At 50.4% G+C, this 17,682-nt stretch overlaps 1 protein-coding gene across 1 annotated transcript in view; it reads right to left on the reverse strand.

Moving 5' to 3' along the window:
- Positions 1 to 17,682, reverse strand: part of LOC119972143 (translation initiation factor IF-2-like) — a 70,706-nt gene that overhangs the window by 46,200 nt on the left and 6,824 nt on the right. Inside the window, exon 2 of the mRNA XM_038808474.1 lies at positions 3,663 to 4,159. Coding sequence (XP_038664402.1) covers positions 3,663 to 4,159 — 497 coding nt within the window. The remainder of the gene's footprint in view (positions 1 to 3,662; positions 4,160 to 17,682) is intronic.

The raw sequence follows: 17,682 nt of genomic DNA on the forward strand, positions 1-17,682 counted from the left end.
CCCTATATGAGCAAGACCATTATGTTACACCTCCTCCCAAGTCTTTCCCCAATGAATTTCAAGCTATTCTAGTTGCCACTTGGATTTATATCCCATAACTCATTGCACTACTGTTGGAAGAACACTCTGTTGACTTGGACGTTGTTCTGTCAACAGGATATCTTCCGCGATGTCTTTCCACTTTGCTGTGGAAATGGGTGGATTATAGGGATGAGGAGGAGACTCTTCTTGTTTCTCATGGATGTCCTGTAACTAATCCTTAGTTACCAACAGTTTTTAGTGTGCAAAGTTTCCTGTCCATCTGGAGTTCAGATGGAGTCAAGTTGCATTGAAATGGGGTGGACCTGCAGGTTGGCAAGACTGGGGAAAAGTTCTCATTCTTTTTAGGAGGGTTTTTACAGCGCAAACCTCTCTTTCAAACGTCGTGTTTGACTATGGGTACTGTGGTGGAAGCTGCGAGGCGCCTCTTTTTTATGACAGTAGATCTTGTATCCATGTCCAATGACCCTTTGGAAGCATAGTAAACGGGTTGGCCACTTCCATCCAGTTGTTCCTGAAAGTAGACTCCTCTCCAAGGCCTGTGGATGAAGCACCCACTGCTACAGTGGTGAACAGGGTTGGGTTATAGTTGGCAAGAATATCAGTGGAGAGCAGCATTGTCTTGATGTGAGTGAATGCTTGCTCTTTGGATTGGATTCGATTGGTTTGAATTTGTTTATTGTCACGTGTACCGAGTTACAGTGAAAAGTATTTTTCTGCGAGCAGCTCAACAGATCACTAAGTGCATGGGAAGAAAAGGACATAAAAGAAAATACATAATAGGGCAACATAAGATATACATGTAACTACATAAGCACTGGCATCGGATGAAGCATACAGGGTTTAGTGTTAATGAGGTCAGTCCATAAGAGGGTCATTTAGGAGACTGGTAACAGCGGGGAAGAAGCTGTTTTTGATTCTGTCCGTGCGTGTTCTCAGACTTCTGTATCTCCTGCCCGATGGAAGAAGTTGGAAGAGTGAGTAAGCCGGGTGGGAGGGATCTTTGATTATGCTGCCCGCTTTCCCCAGGCAGCGGGAGGTGTAGATGGAGTCAATGGATGGGAGGCATGTTCATGTGATGGACTGGGCGGTATTTACGACTCTCTGAAGTTTCTTGCGGCCCTTGCCGAGCAGTTGCCATACCCGATAGGATGCTTTCTATGGTGCATCTGTGAAAGTTGGTAAGGGTTAATGTGGACATGCTGAATTTCTGTTTCCTGAGGAGCTTCGACGTGGGTAGACCAGGACAGATTTTTGGAGATGTGCACCCCTAGGAATTTGAAACTGCTAACCATCTCCACCTCGGCCCCGTTGATGCTGACAGGAGTGTGTACAGTACTTTGCATCCTGAAGTCAATGACCAGCTCTTTAGTTTTGCTGGAATTGAGGGAGAGATTGTTGTCGTTACACCACTCCACTAGGTTCTCTATCTCACTCCTGTATTCTGACTCGTCGTTATTCGAGATCCGGCCCACTATGGTCGTATCGTCAGCAAACATGTAGATGGAGTTGCAACCAAGTTTTTCTATGCAGTCGTTTGTGTACAGAGAGTAGAGTAGGGGGCTAAGTACGCAGCCTTGCGCGGCCCGTGTATTGAGGACTATTGTGGAGGAGGTGTTGTTGTTCATTCTTACTGATTGTGGTCTGTTGGTCAGAAAATCGAGGATCCAGTTGCAGAGTGGAGAGCCAAGTCCTAGGTTTTGGAGCTTTGATATGAGCTTGGCTGGGATTATGGTGATGAAGGCGGAGCTGTAGTCAATAAAGAGGAGACTGATGTAGGAGTCCTTGTTTTCGAAATGCTCTAGGGATGAGCAGAGGGCCAGGGAAATGGCATCTGATGTGGACCGGTTGCGACGGTATGCGAATTGAAGTGGGTCAAGGCGTTCCGGGAGTATGGAGGTGATACGCTTCATGATCAGCCTCTCGAAGCACTTCATTACGACTGACGTCAGGGCCACCGGATGGTAGTCATTGAGGCACATTGCCTGGTTCTTCTTTGGTACCGGTATGATGGTGGTCTTCTTGAAGCAGGAGGGGACCTCAGAGTGGTGTAGGGACAGGTTAAAGATGTCTGTGAATACCTCTGCAAGCAGGTTTGCGCAGGCTCTGAGTGCACGACCAGGCATCCCATCCGGGCCCGTCGCCTTCCGAGGAAGGCCGATCTGACTTCGGAAGCTGTGATGGTGGGGATGGGTGAATTATGGGCTGCTGGGGCACTCGACAACGGATTGTTGGTTACCTGCTCGAACCGAGCATAGAATGGATTGAGTTCATCGGGAAGGGATGCACTGCTGCTGGAGATACTGCTCGGCTTTGCTTTGTAGCCCGTTATGTTGTTTAGTCCTTGCCAGAACCGCCGAGAGTCTGTCTGTGACTCTAGCTTGGTTTCATATTCTCTCTTGGCATCTCGGATGGCTTTGCGGAGGTCGTACCTGGATTTCTTGTATAGGTCAGAGTCGTCTGCCTTGAACGCCTCAGATCTGTCCTTCAGTAGGGAGTCAATCTCGCGATTGAGCCCTGGTTTGCGGTTGGGGAACGTACGTACTGCTTTCTTTGGCACGCAGTCATCCACACATTTGCTGATGAAGTCTGTGACGGTGGTGGCATACTCATTTAAGTTGGTCGCTGATTTCTTAAATATGGACCAGTCCACTGTCTCAAGGCAGTCACATAAGAGCTCTTCTGTCTCATCGGACCAGCACTGCACAACCTTCTTAGCTGGATTCTCCCGCTTGAGTTTCTGCTTGTAAGCCGGGAGAAGGAGCACAGTCTTATGGTCTGATTTCCCAAAGTGGGGTCGGGGGATGGAATGGTAGGCGCCCTTGATTTTTGAGTAGCAGTGGTCAAGAGTGTTGTCGCCCCTGGTGGGGCAGGAGGTGTGCTGGTGGAATTTTGGCAGTACACTCTTGAGGTTGGCCTTGTTGAAGTCTCCGGCCACGATGAACAAGGCCTCCGAGTGTTCTGTTTCGTAGTTGTTTATAACTGTGTACAGTTCGTCCAGCGCCTTCCTCACTTCTGCCTGGGGTGGGATGTAGACTGCTGTGATAATGACTGAAATGAACTCACGTGGAAGATAGTATGGTCGACACTTTACGGTCAGGTATTCCAGGTCTGGGGAGCAGTAGGTCGCCAGGGTCGCCACATGCAAGCACCAGGAGGAGTTGATGAGGAGGCAAACCCCTCCACCCTTCGCTTTGCCTGATGATGCCGTGCGGTCCGCCCGGTGAATTGAGAAGCCTTCAGGTTGTATGGTACAGTCCAGTGAGGCGGGGTAAGCCATGTCTCTGTGAAACTAGCACACAGCAGTCTCTCACTTCCCTCTGAGAGGTAAGTCTGGCGTTAAGTTCATCCAGCTTGTTTTCGATCGCTTGGACGTTTGCTAGGAGTATGCAGGGGAGAGGGGCCTTGAAACCGTGTTGCTTCAGTCTAACCTGCAGACCACCGCGTTTCCCTCACTTCCTCGGTCGCCGGCTGCTGCTGGATGATTGTGGGATCCGATGGGAGACGTCAGCCCTTGTGGACGGTAGGTGGTTGCGTCTTGCGGGGTCCAGGGCGCTGGTTGAGGTAGAAGGGTTGCTGGGGGGGGGGTGAGTTTGCGATCCGGATAGGTCCTGGTGTTTTGCGGGCACGGGAATACCTTGCAGCGCGTTCGGGTCCTCGCGTGTGGTCTCCGCCATTTCTGGCATCCTGGGCTGTGGGCAGGGGCTTCCTGAGGCAGGTTGGGCTGGGTCCCGCGGTCTGTTCCCTCCCTGGGCGCTCCTGGGGTCGGATCTTGAAGTAGGCCCGGCCGGGCCTCCATGTGGATTTTTCTTTCTTCCATCACCAGGTAGGTCGGGTTGTTGTGCGGGCCTCTCCGGGTCGGGTCGCTGGGCAGGTCTCTCGGGGTCGCGTTGGGCCAGGTCTTGCCGTCGGGGGTTGGGTCGGAAGCTCCGGGGACTGGGCCGGGCGATCCGGGGGTTGGCGTCGGTAGCTAGGCCGGGTTTGGAGCTCCGAGGTCCGGGTTGGCTGCAAATCGAGGTCGGGGCTTCACTTCCGCTTTGGGCCTGATCTTCTTCCAGGTCGCGGAGGTCAGGTCGGGTCGGGTCAAAAGGTCTCCAAGGGCCTCGGAGGATGTTCAAGCCTGCAAGAGAGGATAAAGGAGAGAGGTTAGTAATAATGTTAGTTTTAGAATTAATTTTGAAAAGATTAGAACAAGTATAAGTTAAGTAAAAAGCGGATCTGTTGGGGAGAGCTCGCAGAGAGTCGCCTCACTCCAACGCCATCTTGGAAACTTGATGTGAGTTCCAGCACCATGCCTGTTTCTTTCTTAAGCAGATTTCTCAAAGGTTATGTGACTTTGTAGAAGTGGATTTCATTTGGAACTTCGCTGATAGGGTTAATATAACAGTTCTGAAAAGCTCTGTGAAAGAGATGTCAACAGGTCAAGAGATGAAATAAAGGGAGCGTGTTCTGACCGGCATCTGTGAAAGCAGAGATGTCAGAAGGTTATGGGATGGAAAGAGGGGAGTGTGGCTTTAGTACTATTTAATGTTCTGACCCGCATCTGTGAAAGCAGAGAGGTCAAAAAGTCAAAGAATGGAATGAATGGGAAGCGTTACTTTATTGCAGAGATAGCGTAATTAAGCTCGTTTGACCAGTTGAGACAAATAAACATTGAAATGTAAAAGGAATGGGCTTTGGAATGAGTTAAGCCAGATGGCCATGGGATACAAAAACCTTTGTAACAGACTTGTGCTAATGATTATGTCAAAAATAACCTCCCGACCTCGAAGAATAATTCCATATATGTACATGTTCTGGATCCTTGCCAAATCATAGGTGTATCTAGGAATTTAAGGGGACCACCCCTAAGCTGTAAAATGTATAAAAATACAGTCCTTATTCTGGGATTTTGGCACTTCTCGAAGGTGGTTACCCGACTGCTTAGAGATTTGTCCCGGCCGTAAATAAACGAATATTCGTTACTGACGTGTTCGAGTGTTTTACTTCTGGACTGACGATCAGATACGTGAAAGCGCAATTCACATTTGGTGGCCCGTACGGGGATCTCCAGAGGGGTCTGCGCAACTAACCGGCGTAATCGACTGAGCTCGTTCAAAGTAGAGGACGAATTTGGCCCCCAACGTGAGTAAAAATTTGTTTTCCACCTTGGTATTCGCCTACTACCAGTTTGATCGTTGCTCAGCCTTGCCTTTGGTTTGTCGAGAAGCCTCTGCGAGATCCAGGTCAGTCCAGCGAACCCGTTTTAAAGAGGGTAAGTGAGTGAACCCTGCGGTTATCGTCTCTAGGGGCAGCCTGAGACTGCCGCCGTGATTCCAGGCAGTGTTCGCTGGAGTTACGGGCGGGGTTGTCAGGACTGCTAGGGGCAGCCTGGGACTGCCGCCGTGATTCCAGGCAGTGTTCGCTGGAGTTACGGGCGGGGTTGTCAGGACTGCTAGGGGCAGCCTGGGACTGCCGCCGTGATTCCAGGCAGCGTTCGCTGGAGTTACGGGCGGGGTTGCCAGGACTGCTAGGGGCAGCCTGAGACTGCCGCCGTGATTCCAGGCAGCGTTCGCTGGAGTTACGGGCGGGGTTGCCAGGACTGCTAGGGGCAGCCTGAGACTGCCGCCGTGATTCCAGGCAGCGTTCGCTGGAGTTACGGGCGGGGTTCTCAGGACTGCTAGGGGCAGCCTGGGACTGCCGCCGTGATTCCAGGCAGCGTTCGCTGGAGTTACGGGCGGGGTTGCCAGGACTGCTAGGGGCAGCCTGAGACTGCCGCCGTGATTCCAGGCAGCGTTCGCTGGAGTTACGGGCGGAGTTCTCAGGACTGCTAGGGGACGATTCCGGGCTGTGGGCTCCGGACGGGACTGCCGCCGTGATTCCAGGCAGCGTTCTCTGGAAGTTACGGGCGGGGTTCTCGGAGCCTATCCCCCGGTATAACCCATACCTTCACCGAAGAATTTTCCCCTTAATAGCATTGGTGTCCTGGGTCCTGTGTTATTAAGGAAGTGAAGTAAGCTAATAACCACTTAAAATCTGGTCTTCTTGAGTTGTATTAGCTGTTTAAACTCGGCTGCTTTCCTTGTCTTTCTCCAGCCGGCTGCGTCTCTCTCTCTCTCTCTCTCTCTCTCCTGTTGCTGTTGCAGAGTGCTGCTGCTTCTGCTCCCTGGGTTTATATTCTCTTTCGAAGAGTTATTAAGTTTTAACGACTGTATTGTATATGGGCTTGTTTCACTTTGATAGTTTAAAAGTATCTTTGATGTAAACATCTTACTACAACTCGTTATTCATTTTGGGCATATCGTCTCCTCTCAGATCTGATTTTAAAAAATGCTTTCGTTTCAATAGTTAACTTTTATTTCTGTGATTTCAAATCGTTTAATTTTCCAATTGTCCCCAGTTCATAACTTTGCCTTTGATTTTGACTTAAATGATGTTTCTCGTAGCCAGGTCATCTCCAATTTTCTTTTAATTAACTTGATGTTCGTAGAATTTTACCCCTTAAATTGACACTAAATTCGACTGAGCATCTTCCATTCTTTCCAGCTGTTTACTAAGAGAGTTTATTTCAATTAAGGTGTGAAACTTTGCCTTTAGCTGTATGCTAAAATTTAACTTGGTTGTGACTTGAAAGACTTGCCTGTTTTAAACATTCGTCACTTAATGCAATTGAAACTCTCATCCATGCTTTTCAGATGCTTCCTGAGATAGTTACATTCCATGAAGGTGTGAGCCATTGTTTTAGCTTACCACATGAAGCCTGTGTGTCTGCTGAAACCTGCTTGTGCGCAAGAATCTGCATTTTATAACCCTGCTCTTTGCAGCTGCTATTAACCTTTTGTGGGATCTTTCCCTGTACCCTCTTAAACCAGATATTGCCAGACTTTCATGTTTCAAATGACACATTTTTCTGTATTATCAAGAACCCACCGCAAAGAAATTAATTGCCTTGTGGAGGGAATACTGTCAGTTAATGAAAGATGCATCTATACTGGCTAGCTGGCAGGCAAATGCCTCAAAATTGGGTATTGGCCTCACCAAAGGGGGAATTGTTAAAACAGTAGAGGTCTTAAAAAGGGAATGTAAAGAATATAAGAAACGTAAGAATGCTACTCCTACCCCGGCGCCGGTCAGCAATGCGAAGCAAGGTTGGGAGGAGGGGGACGATGGGGATGAGGAACATCTGTTCAATTGCGGGGGACATCAGAAGCCCCCACAGCCCCCACAGCCTCCACAGCCTCCACAGCCCCCACAGCCACCTCCGCCACCGCCCCTGGAATGTGATCAGTATTATGAGTAACTCAGTATGTTCAGAACTACATTGGTCTCAGAATAAACAGATAAAGAATTTGTGCTGGGCAGTTTCGAAACTGCTGCGTTGAAATTGACACTGCATGGCTCCGCAGGGTCCGAGTGCCCGCTGATCACAAACAGTCACTAGCAGAACCGCCTCAAGGAGGCACTCCTCCAGGCCCCTGCCCTTGGTCGACCCTTATATGATCGCCCTTTTCAGCTCTATTGCACAGTCCTTGCCGACTGCGCCACAGCTGTCCTGACCCAACGCCACGGCGACCGCTGTCGCCCGGTTGCATACTACTCCTCTAAACTCGATCCGGTAGCCCTTGGCTATCCTATTTTTACCCAAATTCTTGCAGCTATCTACAACAGCCTGCAATCGGCTGCTAATATTACCCTCCAACAAGATATCACTGTCTATAGTTCCCATTCTGTTACGGCCCTTTTGGGACAGCTACAGACTCAGCATCTCACGATGGCTCGTCAGAACAAATATGAGATTGCTCTCCTTAATAACCCGAAAGTCCAGTTTGCCCACTGCACCACTATCAACCCTGCTGACTTTTTGACGCATCCTCCCACAGACATGCTCGACCCAACTCATGACTGTCTGCAACTGTTGCAGGAAGTCTCCTCGGTTCGAGACGACCTCTCCGATATACCCCTCCCAAGTGCAGATTGTTCCTTTTTCACCGATGGAAGTTCTTCCGTCGGCGAAAGGGGGGATAGACAATCTGGCTATGCAATCATCGATCAAGACGGTGATGGAAAAACAGAGGGTTTTTAACCTCCGCTGGTACACCCATCTCACACCAGCAGTTAGTAACCCAGTTATTGCAGGCCCTTATGCTCCCAGACAAGATAGCGGTGATAAAATGCGCAGCGCATACAAAAGGCACGGGACTGGTGGAAACGGGCAACAGGAGAGCGGACGAGAAGGCAAAAGAAATTTCTAAATCTGGCAAACTAATGGTGCCTAGAATGATGAGGCAGACTAAAACCCCCCCCGGAAAAGTCTCCCTCTGAAAAACCTATGCCAACCATTGCTGACATAATCCAAATGCAGGAGGACGTTCCTGCAGCTGCTGTAAATATGTGGAAAAACTTAGGATGTATATATGATATCGAAAATAAGCTGTGGGTCACCCCGGTAGGACAAACATGTATGCCCGATGCATTAGCAGCCTGGGTGACCGAATGTGTACACTTTGCAACTCACTGTGGAGCTCGTGCCACAGGGGACATATTGTTAAAAAGCTGGTGGCACCCACGACTGCAAGAGATGGCCCAACAAATTAGCAGTCGGTGCCTAATCTGTCAACAGCACAACCCCGGTAAGGCCGTCCCCTGTGATCCTGGCACAACCCCCTTACCTGAGGGTCCATTTGAGACCCTACAAATGGATTACATTGAGTTGGAAAGATGTCAATGCTATAAATATGTGTTAGTCATTGTGGACACTTTTAGCAAATGGATCGAGGCCTACCCGACTACGGATAACAAGGCCTCGACAGTAGTTAAGGTGTTAATGCGAGAAATTGTTCCGCGATTTGGAATTCCAGCCCGGCTGAGCTCTGACAATGGTCCCCACTTCATAGGTCAAATCAATAAGGAATTCTGTGCTCTGCTAGGAATAAAGCAACAGTTTCATTGTGCCTACAGACCACAAGCCGCTGGAGTGGTGGAAAGGGCTAATCAGACTCTAAAGACTAAACTCGCTAAACTACAAGCAGACGCTGGGGCCACTTGGCTCAAACTCCTGCCTTTAGCACTCTTCCAGCTACGTGCCACCCCCGCAGGAAAAACTCGCCTAAGCCAGCGGAAATACTATATGGCAGACCCTTTCGAACGCCTTGGGACAGCAGTGTTCCACGGAATGTTCAATTCCATTACATGACTACCGAGATGGCTAATTATATATTAACACTAACTAGAATTTTGAAAGGATTACACTCCCGAGTTCGTGCCACCCAGGAAGAAGTCCCATCCATTACTCATGACGTCTCCATCAACTCTGGGGATTATGTCCTAATTCGAAATTGGACACGTAAAGGTTTGGAACCTCGATGGGAGGGTCCCCTACAGGTTCTACTCACTACCCCCACTGCAGTAAAAGTGGAGGGGCGAAACGCATGGGTACATATGCACCATTGTAAGTTAATTAAGTATCCATGATGTTCTAAACTTTTCCTTTAAGTCCTAGGAACACGAGTACCAGGATGAGGCCCCTCTTCGCCGTCACAATACTCGCCACCCTGCTCTCTCTCACTGCATCCGAAAGAAGGAGATGCCTGTACGGAAGCCGACACCCACCCATGTGCCGGGAAGGAACCCCACGATGTGGAACAACGACAGATCTCCGATGGATCACCACCGCTATCAGAAACTGCCCGACCACCGTTCCTCCCGACGACCAGAAGCGCCGATTCCTGATTACGTACATGGTTCTAATGTACGATCGCCGCACATGCAGGTGGAACCACCGGTGCATTGATAAGGACAGGGTACAAATTTTACCATCAAGGACTACTCACCCCTACTCGCCTTCCAGAAGGAAGCGGGCAACGCACCATGTAACGGCAAATTCATTTCTGTTTATGTCCTATGTCTATGCTAAGAAAGTGGGTGTCTCCTCTTGCTGGGTATGTACACAGGTCCCGACCCATGCCCATGGAGGCGTTCCCTTGATATCTGTTCCTTTCTCGATCGAACAGACGGCTGAATGGGTTATATTCCAGACAGTTCAGAGAATATCACGCGTCTGGTAACCCATATCAGAGATGGAGTACAGCGCTTGCAACTCGCCGGTCAGGCTGACTGGTGGAGCTGGATGTGGTCCAATTCTTGGGCCACTTACCTGTTCCATGGGCTCATTATCTTCGTTACCATCTGTTTGTTGCTCTGTATCATAGCTACTGGTGTGAAATGCCTATGCAACCGTTTGGGTGCCACTGCATTACCACAGATGCTTCAGAGATCCGCCCTAGACGAAAAAGAAAAACTGGTTCCACATACCCCTGACCTATATGAGGAAGTGGCATCCTGCCTCCGCCTCGCTCTCATTTCCATCTAAAGTATCCTGAGTGTTATGTGATCATGGAATGATCAAAGGGGGGAATGTAGAAGTGGATTTCATTTGGAACTTCGCTGATAGGGTTAATATAACAGTTCTGAAAAGCTCTGTGAAAGAGATGTCAACAGGTCAAGGGATGAAATAAAGGGAGCGTGTTCTGACCGGCATCTGTGAAAGCAGAGATGTCAGAAGGTTATGGGATGGAAAGAGGGGAGTGTGGCTTTAGTACTATTTAATGTTCTGACCCGCATCTGTGAAAGCAGAGAGGTCAAAAAGTCAAAGAATGGAATGAATGGGAAGCGTTACTTTATTGCAGAGATAGCGTAATTAAGCTCGTTTGACCAGTTGAGACAAATAAACATTGAAATGTAAAAGGAATGGGCTTTGGAATGAGTTAAGCCAGATGGCCATGGGATACAAAAACCTTTGTAACAGACTTGTGCTAATGATTATGTCAAAAATAACCTCCCGACCTCGAAGAATAATTCCATATATGTACATGTTCTGGATCCTTGCCAAATCATAGGTGTATCTAGGAATTTAAGGGGACCACCCCTAAGCTGTAAAATGTATAAAAATACAGTCCTTATTCTGGGATTTTGGCACTTCTCGAAGGTGGTTACCCGACTGCTTAGAGATTTGTCCCGGCCGTAAATAAACGAATATTCGTTACTGACGTGTTCGAGTGTTTTACTTCTGGACTGACGATCAGATACGTGAAAGCGCAATTCACAACTTGAGCCAAATTTTGTAAAACAAAAAGTAACCAGCTGCTTCACCATGTCGTAGAATTGCTGGAGGTCTGGAATTGAGAAAGGGATCGGGAAATTGCTAACATCTTTCGTTTTCTGTGGATCCGCCATGATGTCTTATTGCTGACGATGTGGCCCAGGAAACAGATTGATGTTTTCGAGAACTCACATTTCTTATTCAGTGTCAGTCCTGCTTTCTGAAGGTGCTGTGAGTCTCTTGTCACATTCCTTCACTGCTGTACCCTGAGCCATCACATTGTCCACTTGGGAAATGAGCCACTGTAGGCCCTGCACAATATCCATGTTGAAATATTTCTAGTACTGAAGTAATTCCAAATGGCAGGTGGTTAATGTTGAATCTCCCAAAGTGGGTAATAAATGTGCTTAGCCGCCTGGACTCTTCATCAAGGGGAAGTTGCCAAAAGCTGCTCTTGGCATCCAGCTTTGAAAATATCATGCTGTTCGAGAGTTTAGTCAGGCTGTCATCCACTGAGGACATGGGATGTACGTCGCTAGTGTTTTGTTATGCTCTTGACGTAGCATAAGCTGCTTCCTTGATGTGCACTCTGACAAAGGAAAGTTCAGACTTGGAGATAGCTTTAACACATCTATTAAACTATTAACAATTCTCCTACTTGGATACGACTCTCCTCTTAATCCTGCTATAGCTACTCAGACTGACAAACCAGTATGCTACAATCCACGTGGTGGGTATGATGTGTTCAATCAACCCTGTGTACTCACTAAGTATCTGTGTACTGTGTCTCCACTGGAAAAAGAAAGAGGAAGATCATGTGTGCTGTGTCCTTATATATGGTTGGTGTAATGCCCTCCTGTGGTTGTGTCACCTCTGTGTGTGCCTTGAATGCCCATTGGTCGTGTCCTGTCTTACTGGCCTATTGGTTGAATGTCTGTGTGTCATGTCTCTGGTGCTCCCTCTAGTGTCGAGCTAGTCTACGTGTATTCACATTAACCCCTTGTGCATTTACAGTGATGCATATCACCACAGCTAGCTACAGCATTATTGAGCTGTGTCAGGTCAATGCAAATAAAGATATAACCATTCAGTTTTGAGACTGGGACCATTCCAGAATACCATGCACAGTGTGACTGGGGAGACGTTCCTATGTTGTCATCACATCCAGCTGCAGCTGCACTTATTTCATGAGTGGGCAGGGAATCTGTTGTGATATAAATTGGGAGACAAGTTTAGCATCCTCCATCAATGTGATCTTGTATGTGTTTTCAATCAACCCAGTGTGAGGAATGTAGGAATTTTAGATATATTGGACACAATTTAACAACTGCATTGCGCCCAACGCGGACCTAGGTGCACCAGTTAAATAGCTGGATTCAGTTTGCTATCTAACTGGCCCACCCCCAATGGCGAGTTTCAGATCACACCCAAATATAGCGAGCATATGATTAATCCACATTCCATTAAATTCCATCTCATTAGCAAGGTTGAAGTTGCATGCAGCGGCCTCCCGGAAATTAACCAGCTCCCCAGTGAGGAATCACGTGGACATCGTTTAGTGCTCCTTTCTAAAAACATGAAGCTGGCACAAAGGCCGCTGAGGGGAACTGAGGAGGTGAGTAGCCATTTCCATTTTCCGGAATGAAACTCAAAGGCACTAGAGTCGCTGTCCCAGTGCTCGGAGATGGGAGTGGAGGGAGGTCGAACTTGGTCGGGGGACTGAAGCATTACAGATTGGGTGTCGCCCCTGGGTGGGGGGGTGAGGTTGGTGGTGAGGGGACTTTCATTTGTGACTACGTCAAGCCATCTTTAAATTTTGTGGATACCCATAACAGGGGCAAGTACAGCTGCTGACTGCCTGTCCAACCAAACACTTCCAGGACAGAGCCCTGTTCTTGGTTATATGCTGAAGGTCACTTTTACTCCCTTTGACTATTACCGCTTGCTAATAGTTGTGAGATCACTTCACAGCTCTCAGTGTACACGTACCATGGGGTGGGATTCTCCCGTACCCAGCGGGGCGGGCCACTCCGGTGCCGAGGAGTGGCGTGAACCACTCCGGCGTTGGGCCGTCCCGAAGGTGCAGAATCCTCCACACCTTCAGGGGCTAGGCCAGCGCTGGAGTGTTTGGCGCCGCACCAGCTGGTGCGGAAGGGCTTGGCGCCACGCCAACCGCCGCTAAAGGGCCTCTGCCAGCAGGCATGAGTTGGCACATGCGCGGGAGTGCCAGCACGTGCTGCGTGCGCAGGGGGTTCTTCTCCGCACTGGCCATGGCGGAGGTTGACAGCAGTCGGTGTGGAGGGAAAGAGTGCCCCCATGGCACAGGCCTGTCCGTGGATCAGTGGGCCCTGATCGCGGGCCAGGCCACCGTTGGGGGCACCCCCCAGGCCCACCCACCACCGAGGACTCTACAGGCCGCCCATTGAGCCAGGTCCCACCGGTAAGGACCTGTTGTGATTTACGCCGGCAGGACCTGCCGAAAACGGGCGACCACTCGGCCCATCATGGGCTGGAGAATCGCCGGGGGGGGCTGCTGTCAGCAGCCGCTGGCCAGCGTGCCACGATTCCCGTCCCCGGCGCCAGAGAATTCGGCTGCCGGCGGGGGCGGAATTCATGCCGCCCCCCCCCCCCCCCCCCCCACCCCCCCCCCCCCCCCCCCCCCCCCACCCCCCCCGGCGATTCTTTGATCCGGCAGGGGGGGGTCAGAGAATCCCACCCCATGTCTCTAACAATGATTATTGCAACGCATTTTAATCAAACTTTGAAGCGTGAACATTTTGCCTGAACTCTAGAAGTGTCAGCACCACAGAGGCAGCAGCCAACAATCAAACACTCAAGAACTGGGCTTCAGCACTGGGGACATCCTCGCGACCATAGAGTAAGTGTGCGCGGCAAGGAGGGCACTTGAGTACGATCTCCCTGATGTTCCAGGGAGGGGCTTAGGGTCTAAAGACTCCTCTTGTGGCCGGGGGTGAGTATGCATAGCGAGGGTTTCCAGTACAGCTGGCTCGGTGGATGGCACTCTGAAAGAAAGTGGAACATGTAAGGGTGGGGGCAGCTTGGAGAATTTGATGGTCTCTCTTCCTCTCCAATTCTTTACAGATGTAACAATGTTATGTCGGTCTCGCAAAGGCTGCCCTTGCGGTGCTGGTGGCTGCCAAGGCAGGCAGACACCAGAGAAGGTAGCAGCAGAGTTGACACAGGCTGGAGGTGGCACCCCACATGCAGGGAGTAGCCGCACACTTTGAATACCCGGTCGCCCATCATGCCGAGCAGGAACCCAGAGGGGGAAGCAGCAATGACCCAAGATGTAAGGTGTCGCTATTGTATCGAGGAGATGGCAGATTGCATGCGTCGGAGGAGGCTCCGTTTTCACGAGGAGACAGTGCAGCACCTGTGCCATGCCCTCACGGAGGAACCATCGAACCATAGAAATGTTACAACACAGAAGGAGGCCATTCGGCCCATCTTGTCCATGCCAGCCCTAGGAAACCCAGGTGTCCTTTCTACTCCCACCTTCATGCACCCGGTCTGTAGCCCACTTAAGGTGCAGATCAGGTACTTTTTAAAATAACATAGGGTATCTGCTTGCACCATAAACCTGAGCAATGAATTCCAGACACGCACTACCCTCTGTGTACAAAGGTTGTTCTGTGTAAAATGCCCCCTCTACCCCTTCTGCCACTTATCTTGAATCTATGTCCCCTGTTCCTAAAATTCTCCACCAAGGAAGACAATGGGCTGGATTCTCCATTTGAGAGACTACGTCCCCATGCCGGCGTGAAAACGGTGGTGTTTTACGCCAGGACAACTGGTGCAAAGCGGCCACCGTTTCCCTGCTCAGGGGGGGGGTTCTAGCAGCCAGGCAGTGTAGAGCTCCCAGCTCTAGCTGCCGATATGGCCCGAAGTATTGCCGGGTCCGTGGCCACGCAGGCACACGGTGGTGGCCTGCAGAGGCAGCGCCGTGCTTCATGGCGGACACAGCCCGCAGACCATGACCGCAAAAATAGTCCTCCCTTTGCCGGCTCTCACGCCCTGGACCCCCCCCCCCCCCCCCCCCCGCCCCTCACAATGCCCCCAGCCCTGAATAAAGAACCCCCTACCCACGGATCAGCCCTCCCCCGACTGTGACGGCGCTGGACTGAGTCCGTAGCCGCCAGGCCGAGTTCCCGATAGATGAGACCACACGTGTCCCACGCCGTCGGGAACTCGGCCGGCCGGGAACGGGCACCGCGGGGTGGGCCTCAGGGAATGGCCTGTGCCCGTGGATATGGCGCGCGGCGCACTCTGCTTTTCAGGAGGACAAGCATCGCGAAAGTGGCACCGCCGCCGATTTTATCATCATCGGGGATTCTCCACCCCGTTGCCGAACGCAATTCTGGCGTCGGGGATCGGAGATTCCAACCCAATTTATCCTTTTCACTCTAACTCTTCCCCTCATAATTTTCTGCACCTCAATTAAGTCATCCCTCAGCCTTCTTTGTTCCAAGGAAAATAACTCCAATCTATCCATTCTCTCCTCTTTGCTACATTTTCCGAGCTCTGGCAACATTCTCTAAACCTCCTCTGCACCCTCTCCAGAGCAATAACGTCCTTCCTGTAATATGGCGGCCAGAATTTTCCAGTTGTGGCCTCACCAGTGTTTTGTACAATTCCAACATTATATCCTCATGTTTACCTCTGCCAATGAAGGAGAGCATTCCATATTCTTTCTTACCTTGTCTACTTGAACCGCTGCCTTTTGGGACCTGTACATTTGTCTGCCAAGATCTCTCACTTCCCCTGCCCCTCTTAATATATTCCAAATATTCCCTATAACTGTCTGTCCAACTAAATGCATGACCTCATACTTCTATGTCTTGAAATCCATCTGACACTTTATTGCCCACTCCACCAAATATATCATTTTGGAGATTATTGCTATCATCTACACTATCCACCATTTAGGAGGACACCCATTCCCAGTGACCATGAAGGTCTAAGTTACTATTGAGCTATTTTGCTGGTAGGGACAGCTGGTTTTCAAATAGTCATGCCAGATTGGCTTCAGCAGTCACAGGATGTGGAATTTTACGCTCGTTGAAGAGACCGCAGAGGTCACTTTCAATCTTGCTTTTTGACTTGAACTTCTGTGCATCGGTTCATTCCAGGACTCGAGCGGGGTCTTGTGCTGCATTTCCCAAGCTACAGCCCACGAGTGCATCCGTGAGGTCACAGGTGCCCTGTATGCCCGGGCATCAGAATTTATCAACTTTGAGCGGGACCAGACCTACCAAGATGCCCAGTTTGCAGGATTCTCCGCCATCACCGAGATGCCCAGGTCAGGGTGGCCTCCTGGATGGTGGATAGTGTACAAGATAGCAATAATCTCCAAAATGATATAGATGGTTTGGTGGAGTGGGCAATAAAGTGTCAGATGGATTTCAAGATGTAGATGTTTGAGGTCATGCATTTAGGTCGGACAATAGATGGCATGCATGTCACGTTGCGCGAACCAGGGCATCAGGGCGTGCCCTTCATTAACAGGAAAGGATTCCACTTCCTGAATGCTCAACACATTTACGACCAACATCTCTGGATCATGCACGTGTGTAGCTGCTACCCTAGGAGTGTGCAAGACAGCTACATCCTGGGACACTCAGAGATCCCCAGTGACTTCGAGGACTATCCCAGGATGACAGGTTGGCTCCTGGGGATACCCGCTGAAGTCCTGGCAGATGATGCCAGTGCGGAGGCCAGAGACTGATGGGAGACCTAATACAACAAGGCCCATGTTACCACCCGTGCTGTCATTGTGCGGTGCATCAGGGGGCTCAAAATGCAGTTCCGATGCCTGGACTGCTCTGGGATGCCCTGCAGCACCCCCTCCCCCCAAAGGGTCTCCCACTTTGTGGTGGTCTGATTTGCCCTCCACAACCTGGCACAGAAACAGGGCGAAATGCTGGAGGGGCGTAAGGCCATGGCTGAGGAGGAGGAGGAAGAGGAGGAAGCAGACCAGGAGGTGATGTAAGACGAGCCCGGGGAGGGTCCATGGAAGAGTTGGAGGATGGAGGACAGGCAAGGGTCCGGCATGCCTGGAGGATCAGGGAAACCGTCATTCTCACCCAATATCACATAGAACAAGGCTTTGTCCATCATCTTAACCCCCATTCTTCCTTCCCTCTCCCCCGCATTCCCGTCCTTCCCGCTCAATCCCCCCCTCCCAATCCTTCCTTCCCCCAATCCCCCAACTCAACCCATCCCTACTTCACCAACCCTCCTCTCCCCCCATCCCTCTTTCCCCTCCCAGGGACAGTCTCCCATACATTTCACTCATTCCTCTCTCCCCAACATCATCTATGTGTGTTCCCAGGATGCACATCAGAGGTGGAGGCAGCCTGCTGCTTTCTGTGCCCGATGGCCTTTGATGTCCTTGGGGGTACCTTCTAGAGGGCCTGGAGCCAAAGAGCCAGAGCCTGGCATCGCCCTGCCACCCTGTATGCCCACTGCTCTTGAGGGGCGTTGGTGTCAGGAGGGGGAGATTCAGGAGAACTGGCGACCGCTTTTGTCTCCTTGGTGACAGGCCC

This window comes from Scyliorhinus canicula, chromosome 10, assembly GCF_902713615.1.
Source record: "Scyliorhinus canicula chromosome 10, sScyCan1.1, whole genome shotgun sequence".
Lineage (NCBI taxonomy): Eukaryota > Metazoa > Chordata > Chondrichthyes > Carcharhiniformes > Scyliorhinidae > Scyliorhinus > Scyliorhinus canicula.